The sequence below is a fragment of the Saccopteryx leptura genome, chromosome 2 (genome assembly GCF_036850995.1).
Source record: "Saccopteryx leptura isolate mSacLep1 chromosome 2, mSacLep1_pri_phased_curated, whole genome shotgun sequence".
In the NCBI taxonomy this organism is placed as follows: domain Eukaryota; kingdom Metazoa; phylum Chordata; class Mammalia; order Chiroptera; family Emballonuridae; genus Saccopteryx; species Saccopteryx leptura.
Genome location: NC_089504.1, coordinates 244,073,183 through 244,096,798, shown reverse-complemented (window position 1 = coordinate 244,096,798; position 23,616 = coordinate 244,073,183). Strand labels below are relative to the sequence as shown.

The 23,616-nt window shown below is 53.9% G+C and overlaps 2 protein-coding genes across 13 annotated transcripts in view; one reads left to right on the top strand and one right to left on the bottom strand.

Annotated features, from left to right (window-relative positions):
- SH2B3 (SH2B adaptor protein 3) overlaps positions 1 to 18,269 on the top strand; it is a 39,937-nt gene extending 21,668 nt beyond the window's left edge. For 3 of the 7 annotated variants that reach the window (XM_066370900.1, XM_066370901.1, XM_066370902.1), the window contains 6 exons: positions 13,844 to 13,945; positions 14,031 to 14,122; positions 14,200 to 14,294; positions 14,388 to 14,602; positions 14,706 to 14,877; positions 14,988 to 18,269. In XM_066370900.1, the coding sequence (XP_066226997.1) occupies positions 13,844 to 13,945; positions 14,031 to 14,122; positions 14,200 to 14,294; positions 14,388 to 14,602; positions 14,706 to 14,877; positions 14,988 to 15,286 (975 nt within the window). In that variant the 3' untranslated portion in view covers positions 15,287 to 18,269. The remainder of the gene's footprint in view (positions 1 to 13,843; positions 13,946 to 14,030; positions 14,123 to 14,199; positions 14,295 to 14,387; positions 14,603 to 14,705; positions 14,878 to 14,987) is intronic. The other 4 variants (XM_066370906.1, XM_066370905.1, XM_066370903.1 and 1 more) reach the window with 4 other exon arrangements.
- A 660-nt stretch (positions 18,270 to 18,929) lies between these two features.
- Positions 18,930 to 23,616, bottom strand: part of ATXN2 (ataxin 2) — a 129,801-nt gene continuing 125,114 nt past the window's right edge. For 5 of the 6 annotated variants that reach the window (XM_066370882.1, XM_066370876.1, XM_066370877.1 and 2 more), the window contains 3 exons: positions 22,732 to 22,959; positions 20,373 to 20,541; positions 18,930 to 19,563 (listed from right to left, as the gene is read on the bottom strand). In XM_066370882.1, coding sequence (XP_066226979.1) covers positions 19,535 to 19,563; positions 20,373 to 20,541; positions 22,732 to 22,959 — 426 coding nt within the window. In that variant the 3' untranslated portion in view covers positions 18,930 to 19,534. The remainder of the gene's footprint in view (positions 19,564 to 20,372; positions 20,542 to 22,731; positions 22,960 to 23,616) is intronic. The other variant, XM_066370881.1, reaches the window with a different exon arrangement.

The following is a 23,616-nucleotide window of genomic DNA, read 5'->3' as shown; positions in this document are numbered from 1 at the left end:
CCGTGCAGCATGGAGGCCCAGCTGATGCTCACTGTGACCCTTCAGGTGGGCAGTGTCACCACACCTGCTCCACAGGTGAGGAAATTGAGGCAGAAGCTGCTGTGATGCGGGCTGTGGGCCTGAGCCTGGAGCCATGTCCCTGAGTGTGGGAAAGAGGAAGTAGAAAGAAAGGGACGTCCGTCCACCGGAGGCCTGGCGGTTTCCTCGAGGCAGGAGTGCAAGGAGGAGGAGGAGGTGGAGGGCCGGGCAGGAAGTGGGCGGGTGGGGCGGCGTGGGCTCTCCCACAGGCTCCCTGCCCCTGCCCTCGGTGGGCAGTGCTTTGCCCTCGCTCTCTGAAGGCCGCTGGGCTCTCTGAAGGCTGTTGGATGGCGGCACCCACAGGGAGGGCGCTGCGGGGACTGACTGAAGCCGCCTGCGCAGCGTCGGCAAGCAGGGCTTCGTTGCCCAAGTCACCATTCTTGTTACTTGTTTTGTTTTTTGGTTTTTTTTCTTGTTACTTGTTTTTAATGTGACAGGCACCGCATCTGACAAATCTGTGGGATGGCCACAAACCCTGTAGGATAGGGACAATGATGAGGCCATCACACAAATCAGGAAACTGAGGCACAGGAAAGTAGAGAGATTTGTCTAAGGCCACAAGCAGGGGGGTGACAGAGCCCAGAATGGAGTCCTGTGTGGGCCTGCCAGGCCAGGGGTTAGTGTTTTGTCCCCCAAACAGGCGGGGAAACCCCCACCCACCCCTTCAGCCAGGTGGCTCTTCTGGGGTAGACAGAGTCCTGATGTCCCAGAGGGGAGACAGGACCTTGGGAGGCCAGTGGCTCCCTGCCTCACCCTCCCCTGGGAGGACCAGGGGCAGAAGGCTCTCCGGGTGACAGTGAGATTCAATCCTTGCCCTGCCTGGCTATTTTGTGACTCACGTGGGTCCCTGCGCCTCTCCGAGCTGTGAAATGGGTGACCTAGGGGCTTAGTCTGGGCCTCTCGGGACCGGCGGGCAGAGGAAAGGGGTGCTGGTGGGCAGGCTCCAGTGGGGCCTCTGACCGCACACACAGCGGCCCCGTCTGCCCCTTACTGGGGCCTCCGACCGCACACACAGCGGCCTCATCTGCCCCTTATTGGGGTTCTATGTGAGATCAGTTTTGAAAACTGCTTTGCCTCTTAGAAGAAACCCGCGACCACGCTGAGACCGCGGGCAGATGGTATCAGCATGTTTCCTTCCAGCCCAAATTCTATGAATCCACAGACTAGAAAGGGCCCTCTTCCAATAGGGGGAGGGCGGGAAACGATATTCACTTATTATCATTTATTATCACCCCACGTGCCTCTGGGGCTGTGCCACGTCCTCTTCTGCCCCGTGGGGCCTGTCTGCTGCCACCAGCTTCTTGGAAGTTGGTCTTCAGTTTTCATTTTGGGGACTGGGTATTGGGACAAGACCATCACTGGGGGTTCTGGGCTGTGGACTGGCGGCCTGGAGGAGGTTTGGTTGATACCTCGGCCTCTCTGAGTCTCAGTTTCCCAATCTGCAAAAATAGGATGTCAGAACTTGCCTTGTTGGGTGACTGAGTCAAAACAGGCTTCGGGAGAGCCTGACATGATATGTCCCCACCCTCAGAGGCGGAAGAAGGGGCTTCCTGCATAGGAAGTGGCCAGATCCAGAGGTGGGCCCCTGGCCACCTCCCTGGAGTGGGCAGCCACCTGGCTGGCCTCACAGCAGCCTGGCCCAGGTGCCAGCTGACGACCTCAAGCCGGGTGGCTGCTGGAAATCCCCCACCCACTGCTTTGTGAATGGAAAGGAAACCAAACTGCACAAGAAGAGATCTCTGCGTTTGGGGCGGCCAGCCCTCCCTGGTGTTGGGGGGGAGCTTCCTCCCCCAGGGCAGGAGGGGCCACCTCAGCTTCCTTTTTGGGGCTCCACACCCCTTTTTCCTGTGTCCCCTCTGAGCCAAGGAGGAGGCCACTGTGTTCCTCAGGCCATGGGCCTCAGGCTCTGGAGCCAGTGGCTGGCTGCGTACTTGGGGGCCCTGTGTCCTCCCTCACTCATGGCTGCTGTCTGGGAACCCCACCCCCAGGCCTGACTTGAATCCCAACTGCGCCTAGGTGGGGGGTGTTTGAAGTCCCCAGCCCTGGCAGAGAGAGAACCATCTCTAGGGAACCATCGGGAATGGCTGGCGGGGTGGGGGCTGCTTTGTCTCATCTCAAATCTTCCTGTAATCTAGTAATTGTTTTTTCAATGGATAAAGCTCATGAAAGCTTATAAAATTAAGAAAAGTAACTGAAACACCACCCGCCACCTGGAGAGAAGCAGCCTTTCCATGTGGGCAGCTGTCCTTGCAGCCTTTTCTTCTTCTCTTTGCTCGCCCCCAGTCGCCCCCCAATCACGGTCACTTCCCCACCCGCTGGGCTCCGTGGTGTGCCTGGTCTCGCAGATGCAGGGAGCTGTGGGGCAAAAGCCCAGCCCTTGTGGGACTGATGTCTACCTGTTTGTTTCTTGTTTGTTTTTTTCTTACATGTTTTTACCCTCTTTCTTTTTTCTCAAATATTTGTCAAGAAGGTCTTTTTTAAAGTACTGGTGGCAGAGAAATTCACACAGCAGTTAGGCCATGATGTCTTTATCTGTTACTATCCAGATTCTCATTTCAATCACTTCTAACTTTTTTGCTCAACTGGATAACTGTGCTGATGAGCATCTTGTACATAAACCTTGGTGCCCATCTCTGATTATTTTCTTAGGCAGGGTTGCTAGAACGGGGTGCTGGCCAGGCCGCTCTGAACACTTGCAGCCCATTCTCTCTCAGCTTTAGTGAGATGTCACTTATACTATAGAGTTAACTTGTTTAAAGTTTATGATGTTTTTTTGTACATTTGCAGAGTTGTGCAATTCTCACTGTGGTCCAGTTTAATAAAATTGTCACCATCTCAGAAAGAACCCTGTACTCATTAGCAGTCACCCCCGGGCAACCACTAATCTACTGTTTCTGGATTTGCCCATTCTGTTCTTTTCACATTCTGTGTGATCTTCTTTGACTTAGTGTAATGTTTTCAAAGTTCACATTTTGTCTATCCATCCATCTCCAGGTAGATGCTCGGTTTGCACTTTCAGGCCACTATGAGTAGTGCTGCCGTGAACACTGGTGCACAGGCTGAGCTCGGGGATATTGTGGGCTCCTTTCTAGACCAGGTGAGTTACAGTTTTGTTTTGGTTTTTGCCAGAGGAGGGTCTTCTTGCTTCGAGTGTGCAAGAAAACAAAACGTCCGTGATGCGCAGTCTAGCGAGGAGTGCCTGTGTTTCCGTTTGGACGTGTATTTTCGTTTCCCCTGGGTCTATATCTACAGAGTAGGGTTGCTGGATTATCTGCTAACTCTGTGTTTAATATACTGCTCACAAAAATTAGAGGATATTTCAAAATGGATATGAAGCTATAAAATAGCCCCTAATTTTTGTGAGCAGTATATTTGAAGAACTAACCAAACCGTTTTTCAAAGCACTGAACCATTTTATACTCCTGTATGAGGATTCCAATTTCTCCTGCTTCTCACCGACATTTGTTACTGTCAGTCTTTATGATTAGATGTGAAGAGGTATCTTTTTTTTTTTTAATGAGGGAGAAAGATGAGAAGCATCAACTCATAGTTGCATCACTTGAGTTGTTCATTGATTGCCTTTCATACGTGCCTTTACTGGGGGGCTCCAGCAGAGCCAGTGACCCCTTGCTCAAGCCAGAGACCTTGGGGTCATGTCGATGATCCCACGCTCAAGCCAGCGACCCCATGCTCAACCCGGTGACCTCAGGGTTTTGAAACTGGGATCTCAGTATTTCAGGGTGATGCTCTATCCACTGTGCCACCACCTGTCAGGCATGAAAAGTTATCTTGTGGATTTGATTTGCATTTCCCTGATGGCTAATGTTGTTGAGCATCTTTCCGTGTGCTCACTACTAGTCATCTCTAATGTTTTTGATATCTCCTTTTCAAACAGCTTTCCAGAAAGCTTATACCCACTCATCTTATCACCATGGTGCCAACACTGGGTATGATGTTAAAAACCTTTACCAGCTCCTAGGTGAAAAATGGTTTTCCTTGTCCTTTCTGATTACGAGTGCAATGAGATATAACTGAGATATAATTCACATAACATAAAAATTTGCCATGTTAAAGTGCAGTTCATGGGTTGTTGGTATATTCAATGTGTACAACATCCCCCTCATCCCAGAAAGGAGCCCTGCACCTATGAGCAGTCAGTCCCCTTCCCCTCCCCAACCCCCGCCCCTGGCAACTGCTAATTCGCTTTCTGTCCCTACAGATTTGACTGTTTTTCTTCACTGGGCCATATGTGTTTCTTGTGACTTGCAGGCCATTTGCTTTGTGTGCTCGTCTTCTGCACTGTCTGCTTTTTTCTTTTTTTGTGGGCAAGGTGCTTACATGACATTAGTCTCTGTCACATGTTGCAGAGGTCTCCCTAGTTAGCCATTTGGCTTTTCAATTTTGATCCTGAGTTTCTTAGATTATGGAGATTTTTAAGTCTGGACAGTAAGATAGAGTGATCTTTTTCCTTTTATTGTCTCATTCTTTTTTCTTTTTTTTTTTTTATCGTCTCATTCTTTTTCTGCTTAGAAAGGCCTGGGACCAGATAATGACTTAGGTTTTATTTTTCACTTTTAATTATTTACTGCAGCTGGCTTTTATTCTTTGTGGCTAATGTGATTTCCTGTTTGTGTGTGTGTGTGTGTCAGTGACAGGCTGTGTGGAGGTACAACACCCCATACTAAGCACTCACTGAATGCAGGCTGAGGATGGTAGTGACAGGCCCGCAGGCGTGCGTGGGGAGTAGGGAGGGTTGGGCCGGTGGCTGCAGCCATAGCCTGGCAGCACCAGGCTCTGACTCTCACCCGCCCCGGTTCCCTCAGCGCAGCCCGAGCCCCTCACGCCCGAGGCCCACGCTGTCACCTCTTCTTCTGAATCATCATTCTTCGAAGGCAGGCGGCAGCCGCCATCCAGGGCGTTTGGGGATCTTGGTGGTGACGAGCCCTCCTCCCGTCCCATGCGCCCCTGCCCCCACCCAGGCCAGTGATGGAGGTTATTTGTTGTGTTTTAACCACAACTTTTTCCACCCTCTGCAGGTGTGGAGCGGACGCTGGGCCCAGCCAGGCTGCGTGCTGGGGTGAGGGGCTTCCCCAGTCCAATCTGGTCCCACAGCAGGGCTGGGAGGTGGGCACCCCAGTCAGATCCCAGGGGGCTGATCAGCTCTGAGATTGCTGGCCCTATGACACCCACTATGATCACCCACAGACTCCCACGGCCCGTCTGTTTTCCTGGAGTGTGGGGTCCACAAAGCCCCCAGGAAGGCCTCGGGGTGCAGGGTAGTGCCAGGTTTGATGCTGGGTGTGTCCCCTCCCTGCTCAGGGACCTGAACACATGGCATGACCTCTGAGCCATGGCTTCCCCTTCTGTTTGGAGGGGCTGGCCTGGAGTGTCCCTGGAGCTGTGGGGGGCACGAGTGGCACCAGGAGAGGAAGGTATAGCCTAGGTGAAGATGTGGATGGGGACAGGGCCCATGGGCCTTGGTCTCTGGCCACATGGGGACAGGGTGGGAGGCAGGTAGGGATGCTGGGAGCAGGGTGTGGCCACTTGAGGTGAGGGCTGGTGGCAGCTGCTTTGCAGTAGGCAGCAGGGACGGGGTCTGGCTGGGTCCTTCCAAGGAGTGCCGCTGTGCCCATGGGAGTGGGCCCGGCTACCGGGACTGCAGGGTCATCGAGGCTGGTCACTGGGCAGCCCAACAGCTCACTTTTCATGGCAACTCAGCACGAGTCTGGGCAGTCATCTATTCTAGTTCGTCACCCTGCAAGCCAGAGGCGTGGCAGGAACAGGCCCGTGTGGAGGGCACAGCGTAAGCACAGGTGCGAAGGGGAGAGAGCTGGAGCCCTCCACACATGGCCTGCTCAGTGGGGGGCTTACTCCCTCCATTCCTGCCCCACCAGGCCCCCTTCTGGGACGCCCACCCCGGGAGGGCCCAGACCAGCCTGGACTCCATCCCTGAGGGGCTGACGGGAGGAGCCGGTGAAGGTGCCAGTGGGTGAGGACTTCCAGGGGTGGCCCCTCAGTCCACAGGCACCCCCATGCTGGGTGCGGCCCCATGGGCAGGTGGCCCTCCCGGCTGGCCCCTCCACCCTTGGGCGCCACCCACATCTTGGGGGTGGCGGGTGGCTGTGAGACCCCAGAGTGGTTCTGTGTGTGGTTGGGGGCGGTGGTGTCTCCCTGTATGGGGGTCTCTGTCTCTGGGTATTTGTCCCATGGGTAAGGTAGCTCTAGCATCTAAGAGGGGCTTTGTGTCTCTGTCACTGTGAGTCTCTGATGTGGGGGGACCTTTTGGGCCTGAGGGGGCACTCCCTACAGGTAGGGCTTTAAATAGCCCCCCAGCCCATCTGTCCCAGCAGCTCTGGCTAATTACCACCATCCCAACTTCCCTGGAGCCTCAGAGGGTCCAGGAGTGCGAGGGTCCCAAGGGCCCCACACTTGGTCACTTGGCGTGAACTAAGCCCCACCTACCTAGAGAAGGGCCGTGAGACGAGGGGGACCTGCCCGTGAGAAGGGTGGTTATATTTTCCTCCAGCTCTGGGGAGCTCTCTGTTTCTGGAACTTGGCGGGGTGGGGGTGGGGGACTCTCATTTGCCAAAAAACGGGAAGCTGACTCGATCCATGTGGCTTTTCTGGAAACTTCTTTCCTGCACCTCTGTGGCGACAGAGGGCAGACCAGGGGAGAGAGCTGGCCCACTGAGCCTGGGGCCATCAGGGAGACCCCTGTGCACTTAGACAGCAGGCCAGTCTGCTCACAGACTGTGCACCCTGTTATAGCCTCCATTTTACAGACTGAGGAAACAAGCGCAGAGGAGTGAAGTGATTTGCTCAAGGTCATGCAGAGAAAATGGCGAGGCAGCATCTGAGGGGCCTGTGGCCCTGGCTAGGGGCAGACGAGGGAAGGGACCTGTGGCTGCTAGTTCCAACATCTGTTCAGTCCCTGGAACTGGCTCCCTGCCTTCAGTTTGCCCCCAGAGGAGCCTGGGAACAAGGGGTGAGATAACTCACCACGCCCCACGTCTACCAGTGCTCTCCAGACCCTGGAGGGCTGGGGCCCCAAGCAGCCACCCTGCTACTGACAAACCCTAAGGCCCTCCTCTGGACCAGACCTGGTGCTGGGGCCCTGCTGCGAAAAAGGCCTGGTGCCCTGTCCCCACCCCCAGAGGAACTCCCAGTCAGATGGTGGGGGCAGCTGCATCATCAGGAAATTATGGCCAGGCCTGATAAGCCCCAAGCCGAGGGAGAGGCCACAGGAATCGCACTAACCACGATGCGACCAGAGAAGGCTCCCTGGACGAGGGGAGGTTTTCTTCACCAAAACCTGCAGTGGGAAACCATGGGCCCTGGGCCTCGATGGATGCGGGTCTGAGCCCCAGCTCTCCCCTCTGTGGCTGGGACAAGCGGTTTTGCCTCTCAGGGCTTTCAATTCTCCATCTGTAACATGGGGTTGGTTGGTAACCATGCTCGTGTGGGATGTTAAGGGCCCTCTCTCAGCCGGCCTTCTCCCCTGGTCAGCTGGAGACCGGGGGGGGGGGGCATGTCCTCCATCTTCACCCTGACCGCTTCTCCTTAGCCCTCACTGGGGTTGGATGCCTGCAGTAGGGCCATACCCTGTGCCCCAGATCCCCAGCACTCCAGTGACAGGTATTGGTTGTGGGAATAAAATTGAGCACGTACAAGCTACCAGGCACTGTGCTAGGGACTGGGGGCGCCACATGAACAAGACAAGGCCCCCACAGAGCCTCTTCCACAGGCTGATAAATGCAGTGAAGGAACTGAAGGGCTGTGTGGTGGTGACTGAGTGTATTTAGACACTGTGGTCAGTGAAGGCCTTCCTGAGCAGGTGACACTTTAGCCAAGACCTGAATCTGAGAAAAGCCAGATTTGTGCAGATGTGGGGAACTGCCTGTCACAGTGGGAACAGCAGGTGCAGAGGCCCTGAGGTAGATAGAGTGTGCTTGGTATATTTAACATTGGAGGCCGGTGTGACTGGAGCAGAGTAAGAGGGAGAGTGAGTGGTTGAGGTGGAGGCGCTAATAAGGACTAGATTGTGCAGGCTCCTATGGGCCACAGTGAGGTCTTGGACTTCCTCACTTAGTGCAGTGGAGCCCACAAGTGAGTTTTGAGCAGGGTGGGGGGTGGAAAGTAGCTGGAACTGGATATATCTGGGAGGACTTAGCATGGCAGCTCAGTTTCAATGCTGCCCATCTTAGGGAGTTGAGGATGTCACTCTGACTCCTCACCCTATTATAGGGGTCCCTGTGAGTACCCCCTCTGCCCCCAGCATCCACCATTTTGCCTCCATGGGATGGACCGTGCCCTCCCTCCTTCAGGTCTCCTGTGGTTCCCTGGTGTCTGGGGGAGGAGGGGGTTAAGGGGGTGGTCTCCCTGCCCAGCAGTCCCCTCAGATGCCAGGGGGTTTCAATCTACCTGGAGTCCAGGTTAACGGGCTCACTTGTTCTCTGTGCTGTCCCCATGGACCTTTTCTTAGTTTTGTCTCATTTGTGAAGTGGAAATAAAACACCAGCCTCAAGGGCTGTTGGTCATAGGAGCCCCCCAATACTTGGTCTTCAGACAGACAGATGGCATAGAGCAGGGTGAGGGTTCTCACTGGAATATCCCTACACTTAGTATGAAGCAGGGGTCCCCAAACTACGGCTGTGGGCCGCATGGGGCCCCCTGAGGCCATTTATCCAGCCCCCGCCGCACTTCCAGAAGGGGCACCTCTTTCATTGGTGGTCAGTGAGAGGAGCATAGTTCCCATTGAAATACCGGTCAGTTTGTTGATTTAAATTTACTTGTTCTTTATTTGTTCCCGTTTTGTTTTTTTACTTTATAATAAAATATGTGCAGTGTGCATAGGGATTTGTTCAGTTTTTTTTATAGTCCGGCCCTCCAACGGTCTGAGGGACAGTGACTGGCCCCCTGTGTAAAAAGTTTGGGGACCCCTGGTATGAAGGATTGTCTTTTACTCTGGAACAATGACCTTCCTGCTTCCTTGGTCCTAGCGCCTCCATTCCTTGATAGGACGCTCTTTTCTGTGAGCTCACTTCTCGGCAGGGTGGCGGTGTTATTCCACCTCACAAAGGTGGAGATTTGGGCTGGCAGAGGTGAGCTGCCTGTCCATGAAGGACGAGGCAGAGTTGGGACTCAGGCCAGGACTACTTCCCAAACCCCAGGACGGGGAGGCAGCTGGGCGGCAGTTGTGCAGGCCCCAAGGCTCTGAGCAGGACAGTGATGGCCAGTGCGGGGCCACTCTGCCCCAGCACCTCAGCGCCTCGTGGACAGTCCTGTGCACTGGCTGCCAGGGAGCTCAAACTGTGGCAAGTGGGATTCTCTGAGTATCCCTGTCACCTAACTCATATCCTTTTGGAATAAGACGACATTTTTTCCTGTGTGGGTTTTTAAAAAAAGGTTGTTTTGACACCAATCAGTAGGACTTGACTAAGCACTTTCCATAATGATGTCTCACCTGTTTGTTCACCATGCATCATCCAGGCAGCCTCCATTCTGGGTGCTGGGCTGGGGGCGCCGAGCTGTCCATGACAAGGACCTGCAGTGTGCTGAGCCTTGAAGTTTCCAGGCCCTCAGGCCTGAAACCTCCCACTCTCCCCTACGCACCGGTGCCGTCAGGGTCTGCTTGCTGTCCGCTGTCCACTGAAGCTGCAGTTGTGTGATGCCTGAGATGCCACAGGTAGTGAGTGGTAGAGCGAGGGCTCATCTGTGCACCTCCAAAGCTAGGCGCCAGGATGCCAGCTCAAGGGCATGGTTGCCCTGGCTGACCGTGTGGCCTAAGCCCAGACCTCCAGCCATACGCTGCCCTACATCCTGCCCAGTGTTGTGCGGTGTGGATGGGGGTCCAAGAGCCCTGGAGAGACGGCTCCAGGGACTGGTGTGGCCTGCAGGACTCCAGGTGGTGGGTCCTCTCCCATGAGCCTCTTGCTCAGATAAGGCCCTTCAGTGGCCAGGCAGGTGGCAGTGGACGGAAGGGCCAATGTCAGGTCTGGCCTGCCCGCACCACGGGGCTTTCTGTGCCAAGCCCGGCTTCTCGCAGCAGCGGTGGTTGGAGCTGCTCCCATCCCCTCGGACAAGCCTGCCTCTGCCAAGGGCTCCGGCGTGAGCCCCCCTCCTCCATTCCACCTCAGATGAGCCAGACCGACTGCCCAGGCCCCCAGACCTGTGGGAACTTCTGGACCCATGGGACACGGGTGCCCCATGCTTCCCCACCACAGGGCCTTGGCCAGCGCAGGCCTGGAGGCATAGCCTGCGCGTGGTGAAGCCAGGGTGGCCTTTGCCAGCTCCCCTGCTGTCCCACCCTGTCCCCTTTCCACTGGGCACCCAGTGTCGTCAGCGGGCGGGGTCCCGCTGCTGGAGAGCCTGTGCCTGGAGCTCAGCGAGGGCAGGGCCCTGCTCGAGGCAGTTGCGAGGACATGGCCGAGCAGGGTGCAGCCCAGTTCCCTGGAAGACTCCGGAAGGGCCACCCAGGCCCTTCAGCACACAGGGAGCAGCAGCCAGTTGTGGGACAGCTACCGGGGAAGGCACGAGACTGTTCCAGTCACTTCCCCCCCTCCAGACAGGCCTGAGGGCCCCCCACCCCTGTGAGGGTACAGGGAGCCGTGGGTGGGCCAGAGCTGTATGTGCCGTCCTTCAGAAGTATGAGTTGACAAACCTAGAGCCAGAACTTGCTTGTCTCCAGTAGAGCTGCATGGAAGTTTCTGCCCAGTTTTAATGTCCGCTGACCGGACTGACCTTATGGGGCTCACCTGCCCTCTGGCTCCTTCATGTTCTTAACCTTTTCAAAACAAGCTTAGATGCCCCCGGGTAGTTCATTGTATTGTCTACACAGTCACAGTGGAATATGTTTTATTTGAATGGAAGTTACATTCCATTAGCTCTGCCTTTATCTTAGGTGTGTAGTGTATCACATGGGACTTGCACTGCAGGTGGGAAGGAGCACCTTACAGTCTGTGAGGCAGCAGGTGGCGGCCCTGGGGCACGGCTGCAGCAATGGGACTCTAATGCTGTTGTGACCCAGGAGGGCTTTGCCCACCTTGGCTGGCCGCAGGCCGCAGCCAACCACCATACCAACCTGTGAAGAGAGGGGATATTAAACAACTCTACCTGACAGATGACAAAACTAAGTGAGGCTGGAGGGCTGAGCCACTTACCCAGGGTTACACAAGGGTCAGGCCTGAGCCCTAAAGCTCCGAGGGATACCAGAGTTATAAAGCCCAGATAAGCTAAGCTGTGGAAACGTAGTCCAACTGGAAGGATTGGCAGTGCTGGTTTGCAGCTTGGTCTCTGAGCTTCCTGGCGAAGGATGACACGGGCTGTTCCCACTGGAGTCACAGTGGCCGTGAGAAAGCAGCCCACTTTTTGGATGTTGGGAGCTGAGGAGATTGCTCCCCAGGAGTGGCTGCTGCAGGCTGTGGGGGGATTCTACAGCTTGCACCCCAAGTTCCTGGAGTGGCTGGGCCGTTTTGGTCACTTAAGCAGTGCGGCTCTTAGCTGAGTCCAGAGAGCAGCTGCTTGCTGGCTGGGCTTCCTCTGCAAGGCAGGGGAACCAGGACATGGAGAAGGGGAACCTGACGTCCCCAAATGTTCTTGGAGCTACTGACCCAGGGCTCAGTTTTGCTCTATCACAGCTCTGTGCCACCCCAGCGCTCAAGCAGAAAGGCAGCCCCAGGTGGCCCTGCCCCTCGCTGACAGACCACTGACTCAGGCCCCGGCTCACCCAGGGCTGCTGGGAAGAGCCTGTGTCTCGCTCACCCTGCAGGCAGATGGCAGCCAGAAGTCACCCACCGTGGGTGAGGAGGGGGTGTGCAGCCAGGGCCCCGAGGGCGCAGAGGGGGAATCCTCTTCTCACCACTGCCTCCAGGTCAGCACTTCCTCAGCTGCGGGGGTGGAGCTGGAGATGGAGCTGGCACGGAGGGCCCCACATTCAGAGGGAAACCAGTGGCTTTGCTGCTTAATCTCTGCACTCACTGGGGCTGGGACTGGGCCAGGCCTGGGGCGGAACTGAAAGGGAGACTAAGCCTGTTCCCCTCTTGGCCTGGCCTACTTCCTCTCAGGGATCCTGAGGCCCAGAGCCAGCGGGAGGGCGGGGGGCCCGGCAGGGCCAACTGCACAGCTAGAGAAGGAAGGAAACCCCTCCGCTCCTTGCCCATTCTGCTGACAGGAAGCAGGCCGAGACTGGTCGGGCTGTGAGGGCTGCCAGGGGCAGGGAGACTCCACGCCCCAGGCACAGCCAGCACCCCTGCAGGTACTGAGACTGCCATGCTCCCCACGTCCCCAAGCGGAGACATGGGGGGTGTCACACTGCCATGGCTGGGACTTACTGGTTGTGTAGCCCCTCCATGCTCGTTCCCTCATCTGTAAAGTTATGTAGACGATGCATAACTGGGCAGGTCCCAGCACCAGGGCAGGACCAGGAGACCTGCTGGGCTCAGCCTGGAGAGGAAAGAGCCACAGCCTGACCAGCCCCCATGCCACCCTCTGACCTCTGTCAGTGGGGGTGGGTGGGGGGTGTCAGGCAGGGGCCCAGTGGTCACATCGCTCTGTCAGCAGTGCCTGGTTGTCGCATGTCCACGGCACGGTTAAGGATACGGCTGAGGGGATTGGCTCTGACACCACACAGGGGAAGGCAGCCCCTGCCAGGATGTGCCCTTCTGGGCAGAGAAGGTAGTGGTTGGAATCCCCCAAAGCCTACCTCACTGCAGCCTCCCAGCCTTGCTCCCCAGGTGCGCCCAGCTATCCCCTGGCCCTTGGAAAAGCAGCTGCTGGAGGCAGGGGGCCCTGTTGGGCCTCATTTGTCCAATCCCCACTCCTCTCGCTCTCGCAACCATTCTTATCTTTTCGGCCTCTGCAGAAAGCAGCCTCAGTCACCTCACGACCCCTGGAGAAACAATCTTACCAGTCTTCTATCACAAGAGAAAGTTGAGGAGATGGAGGCAGCAAAGGGCTGCCCCCCTTCTGGCTCCTGGGCTATAGGGTGGCTTGGAGCCTCCTGCTCTCTGGGAACAGGCCTCTGCCAGGAAAGGGTGCTTGCTGGCAAAGGGTTAGGGGATTATTTCCCATCGTGTGTGGGGGACATTATGGGAGACCCCACAGTTTTGCGAGGGTTTGGCTGGCTGGAATGGGGGCCAGCATGCCAGGCACGGCCTCTTTGGGAGCACTGGCATAAGCCCCAAAAGCCTGTGGCTAAACTACTCTGCCCCCCCCCCCCCCAAGCCAAATCTACCCTTCCTTGTACCTGAGACTTGGAGGCGAGACAGTTTAGTAAGGTTTGGGAATCTAATGTTCTAGTGGTTCAAAACTTGGGTCTTCCCCTTCTCAGGCAAATAGCTTCCCCTCCACGATCTGCATTTCTTCTGTAAGATATGGTGACAGTACCTGCTTCTTAGAGGTGCTGTCAAGGTAGGAGAGCCCTAGCCGGCAGGGAGCTAAAGGAATGACAGAGACTTGGGGCCCCTGGCGGTCAGCACCAGAGCGAGACGTGGCTTGACAGGGTCAGACAGTTCATGTGACAGGGCTGCATGGAGCTCTTTCTCCACCAGTGGGAAGAGAAGCAGATTGTCAGTGCTGGACTGTCCACGTGCCCAGGTGAAAGGGGGGGGGGGCTGGCCCTCAACCACAGATTTCTAGGGATCTCAGTGTGGGGACAATGCTTCAGAGACTACAGGGTGAGGACCTTCTGTGGGCTCTTGTGAGCCACAGTGCCTGGGGGGACACAGGGCCCTCAGAGACAAGCCCTGAGCACCCCTTGGTCTCCTAGAGTTCAAAGCCCAAACTGCAAGCAGCCTGCTCCAGCATCCAGGAGGTCCGGCGGTGCACACGCCTCGAGATGCCCGACAACCTCTACACCTTCGTGCTGAAGGTGAGCGGTGAAGCTGCCCACCCCCAGCCACTGGGGTAAGCGCCAACCACAAGGACCTCACACAGCCGTGCCCTCCCTCCACCAGGTTAAGGAGCGGACAGACGTCATCTTTGAGGTGGGGGACGAGCAGCAGCTGAGTGCCTGGATGGCCGAGCTCCGGCAGTGCACAGGCCAAGGGTGAGGCGCCCCAGACCCCCTCCCGTACAGCGTCACTCCACCCTGCCCCCCACCCTTAACCGCAGCCTCTTCTCCAGCAGCCAGGAAAGCACAGACCCTGAGACGCACGTTCCCGCCCCCGAACCCAGCGCGGCCAGCTCTCCACGGGGAAGCACAGACTCCCTGAACCAAGGTGAGTGGCCTCTGTGCTCCGGGCGTGTGGGCCCAGCCGCAGCCCAGGAGGCACAGCACCCACAGGGGTCACCACTGCCATCTTCTCTCGCAGGCGCTTCTCCCTTAGGTGTGCTGGACCCAGCCTGTCAGAAAACGGACCACTTTCTGTCCTGCTACCCCTGGTTCCACGGCCCCATCTCCCGAGTGAAGGCAGCGCAGCTGGTTCAGCTGCAGGGGCCCGATGCCCACGGCGTTTTCCTGGTACGGCAGAGCGAGACGCGGCGTGGGGAGTACGTGCTCACATTCAACTTCCAGGGCATAGCCAAGGTACGGGCCCCGCTGGCCAGCACGGGCACCCGCGTCCCTGTCCCCCCCCCCAAGCAGGGCTTGTCGCCCTGCCTGAGCCGGCCTCTCCTCCCCCCCCCTGTAGCACCTGCGCCTGTCGCTGACCGAGCGCGGCCAGTGCCGCGTGCAGCACCTGCACTTCCCTTCGGTCATGGACATGCTCCGCCACTTCCAGCGCTCGCCCATCCCCCTCGAGTGCGGCGCTGCCTGCGATGTCCGGCTGTCCAGCTACGTGGTCGTGGTCTCCCAGCCACCAGGTGTGCCCCAGGGGGCCAGGGAGGGGAGAAGCTTGCTGCAAACCTTGTCTCCTTCCAACACGTCCCTGCCCTGTGAACCCTGACTGGGGTCTCTGTCGTCTGTCCCCCAGGGTCCTCCAGCACAGATCTGTTCCCCTTCTCCCTGTCGCGCTGGGACTCGGAGCTGGGCCTGCCCCACCTCAGCTCAGCCAGCTGTGCGCGGGCGCTCGGCCCTGATGGCCTCCCAGGCCGGGCCTCGCCCCCCGAGCAGATCTTCCACCTGGTGCCTTCCCCCGAGGAACTGGCCAGCAGCCTGCGGCGCCTGGAGTCTGAGCCCGCTGGCCGGCCGGCACGGGACATGGACTACGAGCTGGACTCCTCGGCGCGGAGCCACCTGCGGGCCATAGACAATCAGTACACGCCTCTCTGATGGGCAGGGGGGCCCCCCCACACCCCAGAGCAGCCCGCGGGCAGACAGGACCTTGTGAATGTAACTTTCTCTCCTTCCTTTCAGAGAGAGAGAGAGAGAAAAGGGACTGTTAACTGCCCCTTCCAGTGTGGACGTGATCCTTCTATTAGGCCTGTTAAAGGGCCTCCTACGAGTTGGAACCTTGCTTTCTCCTCATTGTTTACAGCTGTAGTTCTTGTTTGCAGACGCCCCAGCCCCTGCCCTGGTCCTGGGACTGACCCCTCACTTAGAGGAGGGCCGGGGAAGGGCCGGAACTGGCAGTGACTTGTTCTCTTTTTCACTGACACTGTCACAGCTGATGACAGACTTTCTACTGGGGGGAAGGGGTCATCAGGAAGCCCAAAACACTAACAGTCCTGGATTCTGATGGTTTCCCCTTGTCGCTTCCATCCACGTGGCAGCCACGGTACCCTTACCACCGGTGACCACACCTATCCTGCTCTGACACTCAGCCTTACAACAAAGCTCTGGCACATGGACAGGCTCAAGGTTAAAATAATTTTAAACATTTTACCTCAGACAAAATTTTCCAAGGATTCAGGTATCAAAACTAAACTGTTGCTCATTTCATTGCACTGTTTGAAGTAATGCCCACTTGATTTTTGAGGTCCGAGACGGCTATGCAAACCCAGCCCAACAGCTCCTGGCCCAGCCATAGTGCCTGGCCACCTTGTCTAGTGTGTCCTTAGGACAGCCACCTGCTGCTGAGTAGCCAATGTCCTTCAATGTAGAGAAGTGAAGCATGTCACCCTTTCAGGGAAATTCAGGCTGTCACTGAAGTAGGAGGGTGGCAAGCCACAGTTCTACCCTGTGCCTTACAAATAGAAACCGGACGACCTGCCAGCAGCACTGGGTGAGCTGCACAGGAGGGATCAGCGAGCAGGAAAGTGGGGCTCCTGGCCTTTCTCATAGACCTTTCACCAACAGGGCTGGCTCAGAGCCTCCAGCGGCTAATGGCTCATTAAATTACCCCATAAGGTTTTAGGTTCATTCCTGAGCCAAAATGGAAGCAGGGAATCTGGGGCCACAGCTAAGGAGGAGCTCCTTTACCCTCCCACACTCGCACTCTGCTCCAGCTGGTCCCTGCCGCAGCTGATGGATACTGCGCACGCGCATAGCAGCGGCATCCTGCGCGACCTGTAGTCCCTCTCCATCTACCTGCCTTCTCACGTGACACCGCCCAGGGGGGTGGGGGGGGGAAGGGAGCTAGCTGCCCCCAGAGGAGGCTCAGTAACGAGGGGGTAGGTGACAGCGTGAAGTTACCTGCTCCCGGGCCACAGAGCCCTTCAGTATAGCCAGGCTCCCTGAGGCGGCTTCCAGGGACCTGGAAGCTTAGTTTTAACGTGTTATATATACAGATCAATTAGAGGCTAAAATTAAACTTGGGCCTAAAATTATTGATTTGCTTTATCTGGGGCGAGGGTTCTGTCTGCTCCCCGCAGCCATTCTCCGTCCTCTATGAGGTCAGAGTTCAGACTTTTGCTTCTGGAATTTTCTGGGGTCTTTTTGTTAAGTAGCCACCTCTTCACTTTTACTTTAAAACCAACACTTCTAGGTATTTTCACAGGTTGTAAAGCAGCTCTGACCCTGATCCAGATTTTTAATCCATTTCTAAGGATACATTTTCTACACACCAAGCGGGCTTCCGTAAGGAATGAGTGCTAAGCAAAGTGGGAACCAGGGGAGCAAGCACTATTTTGAATTTCTCTTTTAAAAAAGATAGTTCATCCCTGAAATGTCAATGCTGACAAGTCATTGGTACAGAAAGGGGTCAAACAGACAATGAACCAAGCAAATCCCCTCCCTCCATATCTGGGCTGCAACGGCTTCAAGCCAGGGACACTCACTTCTTAGCAGTTCAGGTAGTGCCAAGAGGTATGCCAGACACAGCAACTAGCAGCTCTGACCCAATGGCTACAAAAGTACAAGCTCAGACTCTGACAGAGAATTGGAAGTCACCAACCTCCAGGCTGCTTTAGCACGAAATGTTCAGGAAAAACATTTCCTTTCTAAACATGACTGAGTTGCCAGGACAGCTCAAATACGTTCCAACAGAAAGCCCTGTCCTGGCCTAGGAAGAAGTGACACTAAGCCATTGCCTTGCCCTTCTGCTAGAGTAGGTCAAGCTGGAGGGGAGGGAGCAGTGGGTCCCTGGGCTTGATGCTGGCTGCAGCCTGCCCACAGCATGGGAGCACCTTCCTTCCAGTCCTGATGTGACTGCTATTGGCAGCAAGAGGCCACACCAGCAGCCTCAAGAGCCCAGGCTGTGAGTGCCAAAGGGACAGTAAGCATCACGATCTCTTCAGTTATCTCTAATTACAGACGACAAGAATAGCTGACTGTTCCTAGCACCATCACTTCCTTAATCTGACTTTAGCGAACTTTTACAAACTAACAGTCACCAGCACCAAAGAATTAAGTCAACTAACCTGCCTTGAATTTTAGACCAGCAATCCATATGGCTTTATCTGGTATAAATCTTCTGCCTTTGATCACTTCTGGACCGTGTAGGAAAAAGGAATAGCAATCATTAAAATCTTTGATCAGAGAACACTATTTTTGTATACAGTTTCGTAACCTAAAATCAAGGCCTTGAACTCTTCCCTTCCCTAAGAGTTGCCTGAGATTTCTTCATGCTTTTATTCAGGGCTAAGTCTCTATCGCAAATGTCATGTGAGCTCTAACATCTCCCACAGGCTAGAGGAACTAGAGTATACTATCCACTGCCTCTTAACAAGGACACATCTGACATCCAGTGTTTGGAATAAGCAGCACATTGTAACAACACAGAAAATGGACTCAGCTTGTATCTTTATAGGCAGAAGGTATTCCGCAAATTTTTATGTATTGTTTATGTACTGTACAAGTAACTTATTCTTGAATAATGCAAATTTTGCTATAATGTACAAACTGCTACATGTGAATTAAAAAAAAGTTTTCAGAATGTTGATTTATGGCCAACACTAGTTAAAGACTCTCTATTGCGTCCATGGGCTCTGTGAAACCCACGCCCACACAAAGGCTTGCTTTTCCCTGTGTCCTTCTCCCACAAACTGGGGACATTAACAGATGCTCTATGAGTCTCTCTGTAGCCATGAGTGGTTTTGTAGATCATTGCATCTTTTCTGCCCTCTGGTTTATCAGTTTTCTTCCACCCCATCTTATTTTTTAAAAAGTATTTTTCAACAACAGTTGATGTGCAATATTCCATTAGTTTCAGGTGTAGCTTTATCATAGCTTTTAAACAACGTATCTCCTGCCCCCTACTGGTAAAATAGACAAATGCCTGAATCAGGACAACTGACTAACAACACTCATTTGGGTTCAGGAGATATGAAAAAGGAAGCTTACGGAAGCAGTGTCAGGCTGAGGATGTGGAATTTCAGCACTGCCCAACTCTGGCCAGCCTTCCTCCTTCGGAACCAGACCTCTATCCACCAAAGAGAATATCTTGGTCTTGTCTTTTTCTAGAGATACCTTGAACCAGAACTAAAGGTGAAGAAGAAAAGTCATTTGACAACTAACCTTACAGGATATTAAGCACACTTAGCCCTCCTGTCTTGATATTAACTAGTAGCTTATACAAACACACACTAACTGGATATCAGTTTTTAAAACTTTTTTTATTTTTTAATTTTTTTTAAAGTTTTTATTTTATATTATCTACAAAGTAAGTTTTTCCCTTAACTTAAAAGTTGAACCACTGTAGACAGTGATCACTTCATCAAACTTGATTTATAAATAATAATCCGTCAGTTTGACGGTAAGAATTTACTGAACCTTTGTCAAGTTTAGTAAAAGGGTGTTCCAAGTCTTGATTTTCTTTCTTTCTTTCTTTTTTTTTTTTTTTTAGCAGTAATAGCAGCAAGAATCACTCTTGTTACTTTTGCTAGCTGATGTGTTCATGACTTTCGAGGGTCATTAAAAAATAAATAACTTCCAGTTTCAGCAAGCAGAGCTGGGGTACTTGCAGGACTCTGAAACAGCGAGTGGAATTATGGAACAGCCCCCAAGTTCCTAAATGCCTCTACTCAGTCCAGATATCTTCCACTGCAAGTGAACTGTTAGCATTTCTATCGGATGTTACAAGAAATCAACATATATTTTTTAAAAACAAAATAAATGAAATTCTAGTTTTCTGTGCTTCCAGCTGGTAGAAGCAGTAGAAGGGAGGAGGGGATTTGGCCTTTCGGTTCCTCCAGGGCAGCCTTACAACTGCTGTTGGTGGTGGGCTTGTACTGTAAAAAAGAAAAGTGAATATTTAAACAGGAAACTGGCAACACTGCATGCTAGCCTAGTGTCTGCAGCACACGACTGTACACTACTCTCGTGCTAGCTGAACACGACTCAAAATTTACTTCACTGCCCCCCTCCCGTCTGTACCAAAAGGGGGAGGGGGAGGGGTGGGTAGAAACAAACCAGTAAGACATAAACCACTTCAGATAAAACTCCCAGAAGACTTGTTCATGGGGTAGGGAAACAGGCCTTGACATGCCCCCTCCTCAAGTCTTAGCCAAGATCAGGACTGCTTTCAGAGGCACGGGCCAGCCTGAACTCTCACCATGGCAGCCACCGAGCGGCAGAGTGCAATCACGGGCCTTCTCTCCGTCAGGGCACAGGCTGCAGCTCGCACTAAACCCAAACCAATCCACACACAGCACTTTCTCGCCAGGAGTCTTCTCCAGAGCTACCATCAAACTTGGCCACCATGGGACCCCCCATGTCAGATTGTGGGGCTCAGGAAGGAAACACTGCCCTGCCCAGCCTGTCATGAACAAGGAAGGCCAACTGAGTCCTAAGCATGCGTCAGCTCCAGAGTGCTGCCGCTGCTTGCCATCAAGCCAAAGCCTGCACCATCAGAACACACACAGACCGGCTACAGGAGCCGGGCCCTGGCGCTGACTGACCGTCATGGTCCCTACTGTGCACGCTGACGGGTGTTGCTAGTTCTCAAATGCGGGCTGAAGCGCTGGCCCTGCCTACCATTCGACCTGTGCCAGCAGAATGCTTTGGGATGCCCGGCGGCCCCTGCACACACACGCCTCACCTGAAGGGTGCGTCATATAGGGGAAATGCGCTGTTGTCGAGACTGGAATGGGCTGTAGTGCACTTTGAGCGAGGGCGGCCTGGGGACCGCCGGGTGGCTGTGTCGTCATTAGCATCATTGGCGCATGGGCAGTTGGATGAGAAGGAACCATTCCTGACTGTACATGAGCCTGAAACAGAGAGCTCTTTTACGCATACAGGCAACATCTCCAGCTTACACAACATGTCAACGTGCTCCTGTCACAGGGCTAGGGCTCTTGGGAAAGGGCAACGGCGGGCCCTCAGGGTCCGTCCTTTTCTCTGGGGACACTCACTAGTGGAACGTCCTTTTCTCTGGGGACCTACAAACATGCTTCCCCCTTAACAGACAGATCCCTGCAAGGCTGAGGGAGCAGGCACCCAGTGAGTCTGAGTAAGATCGGGGCTGCAATGTCCAAGCTTCACCATTCCTGACCCCTAGACTCTAAGTATGGGGCAAGGTCTTTACAAAGATCCATCCCCCAAGCCAAGGGCCTTGTGCTCAACTTCACAGGCAAGATGCAACCACGCTTCAGAATCTCGCTGCCAAGTGGGGCCTAAAGTGGTTTTAAAGATGACATTCCTTTCAAATAGGAAAGCAGATCATTACATTAGCAGGGAGTGTCCAACTGTTTTCCCCAAGTCCTCTCCTGTCTGCCCCCCCCCCCGCCCCACCCCATGCGCCCGAAGCTCACCAGCGATACTCCAGCCCTCGCTACCCTGCTGGAGGACACACTGATGGAGCCGTAACAGCAGGAGGCGGCAGATGCAGTGAACAGCTCCAGTGAGATGGGAGGAGTAATAAGAACCGATACAGGCCAGCCCCATGTCCTGTACCAAGCAGGCAGATCCCAGCTCCACAAGGACGTGGCAGGGCAGGAAGAGCCATTTTTCTACCTCCCGCACTGTGCACAATTCTAGACCATGATAAGCCTTCAATGAAATGCTTCTTTTACTATCTGATATATTCAAATGGATCCATGGCATATCTGGTCTTCCCTGTGTTAATCCATTTTGCTCTTTCAGCACAAAAACACAAAAGTGAGGTTTTAGGAACCCCAAGCTCCAGGTAAATTCACCTACCTACTTTGCCACCAGCCTCTGCTAGACACCTACAGGGTCCCAGCTCTCATGAAGCTCCTGACCAAGCCACACCATGCTGGCCCACACCTGACCACACCAGCTCCCCTCCCCACCGTCCAGAGCAATCACAGCAGTGCGCCACACTACAGCACCTACGCGTGTGCGGGGAGGATGCCACACTTCCCAGAGCTGTGGGACTCTATGACAAGGTCACCTGAGAGTTAGCTCTGAGTCACATCTCCAGCTCCTACCGCACCACAGCCTCAGTGGCAAACGGTCTGACATGAACCGGAGTGCAGCGAGGCAGTCTAGCTTAGACCTGCCTATGTGCTGTCATGAAAGCAGTAGAAAGAGACCTCAAATAAAGCCAGTTCGCCCTTCGCAGCTCCAGGGCGGGACTCAGACACTGTGAGAGCCCAACTTCAGTGCGGCTCCTCCTCATGAAGACACTCCAACTCGGCCCTGGACCACCCTGGACTTCTGTCTGCATCTGATGCAGATAGCACCCCCTGAGACGCAAACACATCTTCCAACCTTTGGAAGCTCACACCGGAGGCGAGCTCCGAAGAACATGCAAAGCTGCTCTCTAAGGAAAACGCGAACACCTGGGTGCTTTCAGCTTCTAGGCACACTGCACCAATGTACAAGGCCACATCTTTTCAAGAAGTACAACATATGGTCAAATAGGATGTAGAGATAGATAGCCAGAGAAAACAAAGAGGACAGATTTCTCTGCAATTTATGTAACTAACATTCAAGCTGACAGACCCAGAGTAGTTAGAGAGTTAAGAATTTGTGAAGGTCCACCCTCCCTGCCATACTTTACATGTTTGTTTGCGTGTGTGTGTGTGTGTGTGTGTGTGTGTTTGTGTGTGTGTGTAAGAGAGACAGAGAGAGAGACGGAGAGATTATATATATGTATACATACATATATATTTATCAATGAAGCTATTTCAACATAGCAAAGCAGACACAGGAAGGAAAGAAGGACTGGGTTGCATTCCAGAGTAAAAGATATTTATATGGCCTTAGCTGGGAGACGTTCAAGGACTGACCAATCAGCAACTTCACTGATCCCATTACAAAACCACACAAACATCCATTTAGGGCCAGATCACATGTATTTGAGCAGGAAAAGGGAGACAGGCAAATCACACACAGGGTTTCCTAGCTTGGAGAGCATCTGGCTCTTTGCTGCTTATCTGATAACTTTCATATTCTATTTGGTCTTCACAGAAGGTTGGCTAAAGCTGATTTACCTGAGGTACGTGGGCCATGTGGGGTGGGTTGGTGTACGCCGGCTGAACATGAGAAGGATGAATGGTAAAGACGGTCTGCTGTGCTGCTGGGAAGCTATTCTGTGGAGACTGCGTACTGGAGGCGGGCGTCATAGAGGGCGGGGTGGGCGCCAGGCCTGCATGGTAAATGGCTGACTGCTGCTGCGGACTGGCCAGATGGAGAGCCTGGGCGGCCTGGTGCTGGTGGTGCTGCAGCCACAGGGAAGAAGGAGGAGAACCGCGTCTTCAATAACAACACACAGAGCTGAGCCGTGCACGTGGAAACAGGCTGCCCCTGGCTGGGTGGGTCGGCTGCTTAGAGTGGCATCCCGATACATCAGGGCTACAGGTTCGACCCCCGTCAGGGCACATACAAGAATCGACCAAGGAACACATAAATAAGTGGAACAACAGATCGATGTTTCTCTCAAATCAATAAAAAAAAAATTAAAAACAAAACAAAACATTACTGCCCCAGGGAACTGACAGATGTCAGAGATCCTTAACCACTTCTGTTAAAAAACATGATTAAATAAGTTAATAGGGAAAAGAAAAATACCTCATCATATAAAGAAAAAAAAAAGTCCAAGCAAATTCCTTACTCTACATTAAATTAAGATTTTTTAATATTGAGGTTTCCAGAATTTATCCAATCATTCTTAATATTTATTTTTTTAATGTTTATTGATTTTAGAGATAGAGACAGGAACATCAATCTGTTCCTGTATGTCTCGAGCAGGGATTGAACTGGCAACTTCTGCGCTTCGGGATGATGCTCTAACCAACCGAGCTATCTGGCCAGGGCCCTTATTATGTATCTTAATGTGGCTTGAAACCAGCTCCAGGGGCACAGTCTGCAGAGCAGGC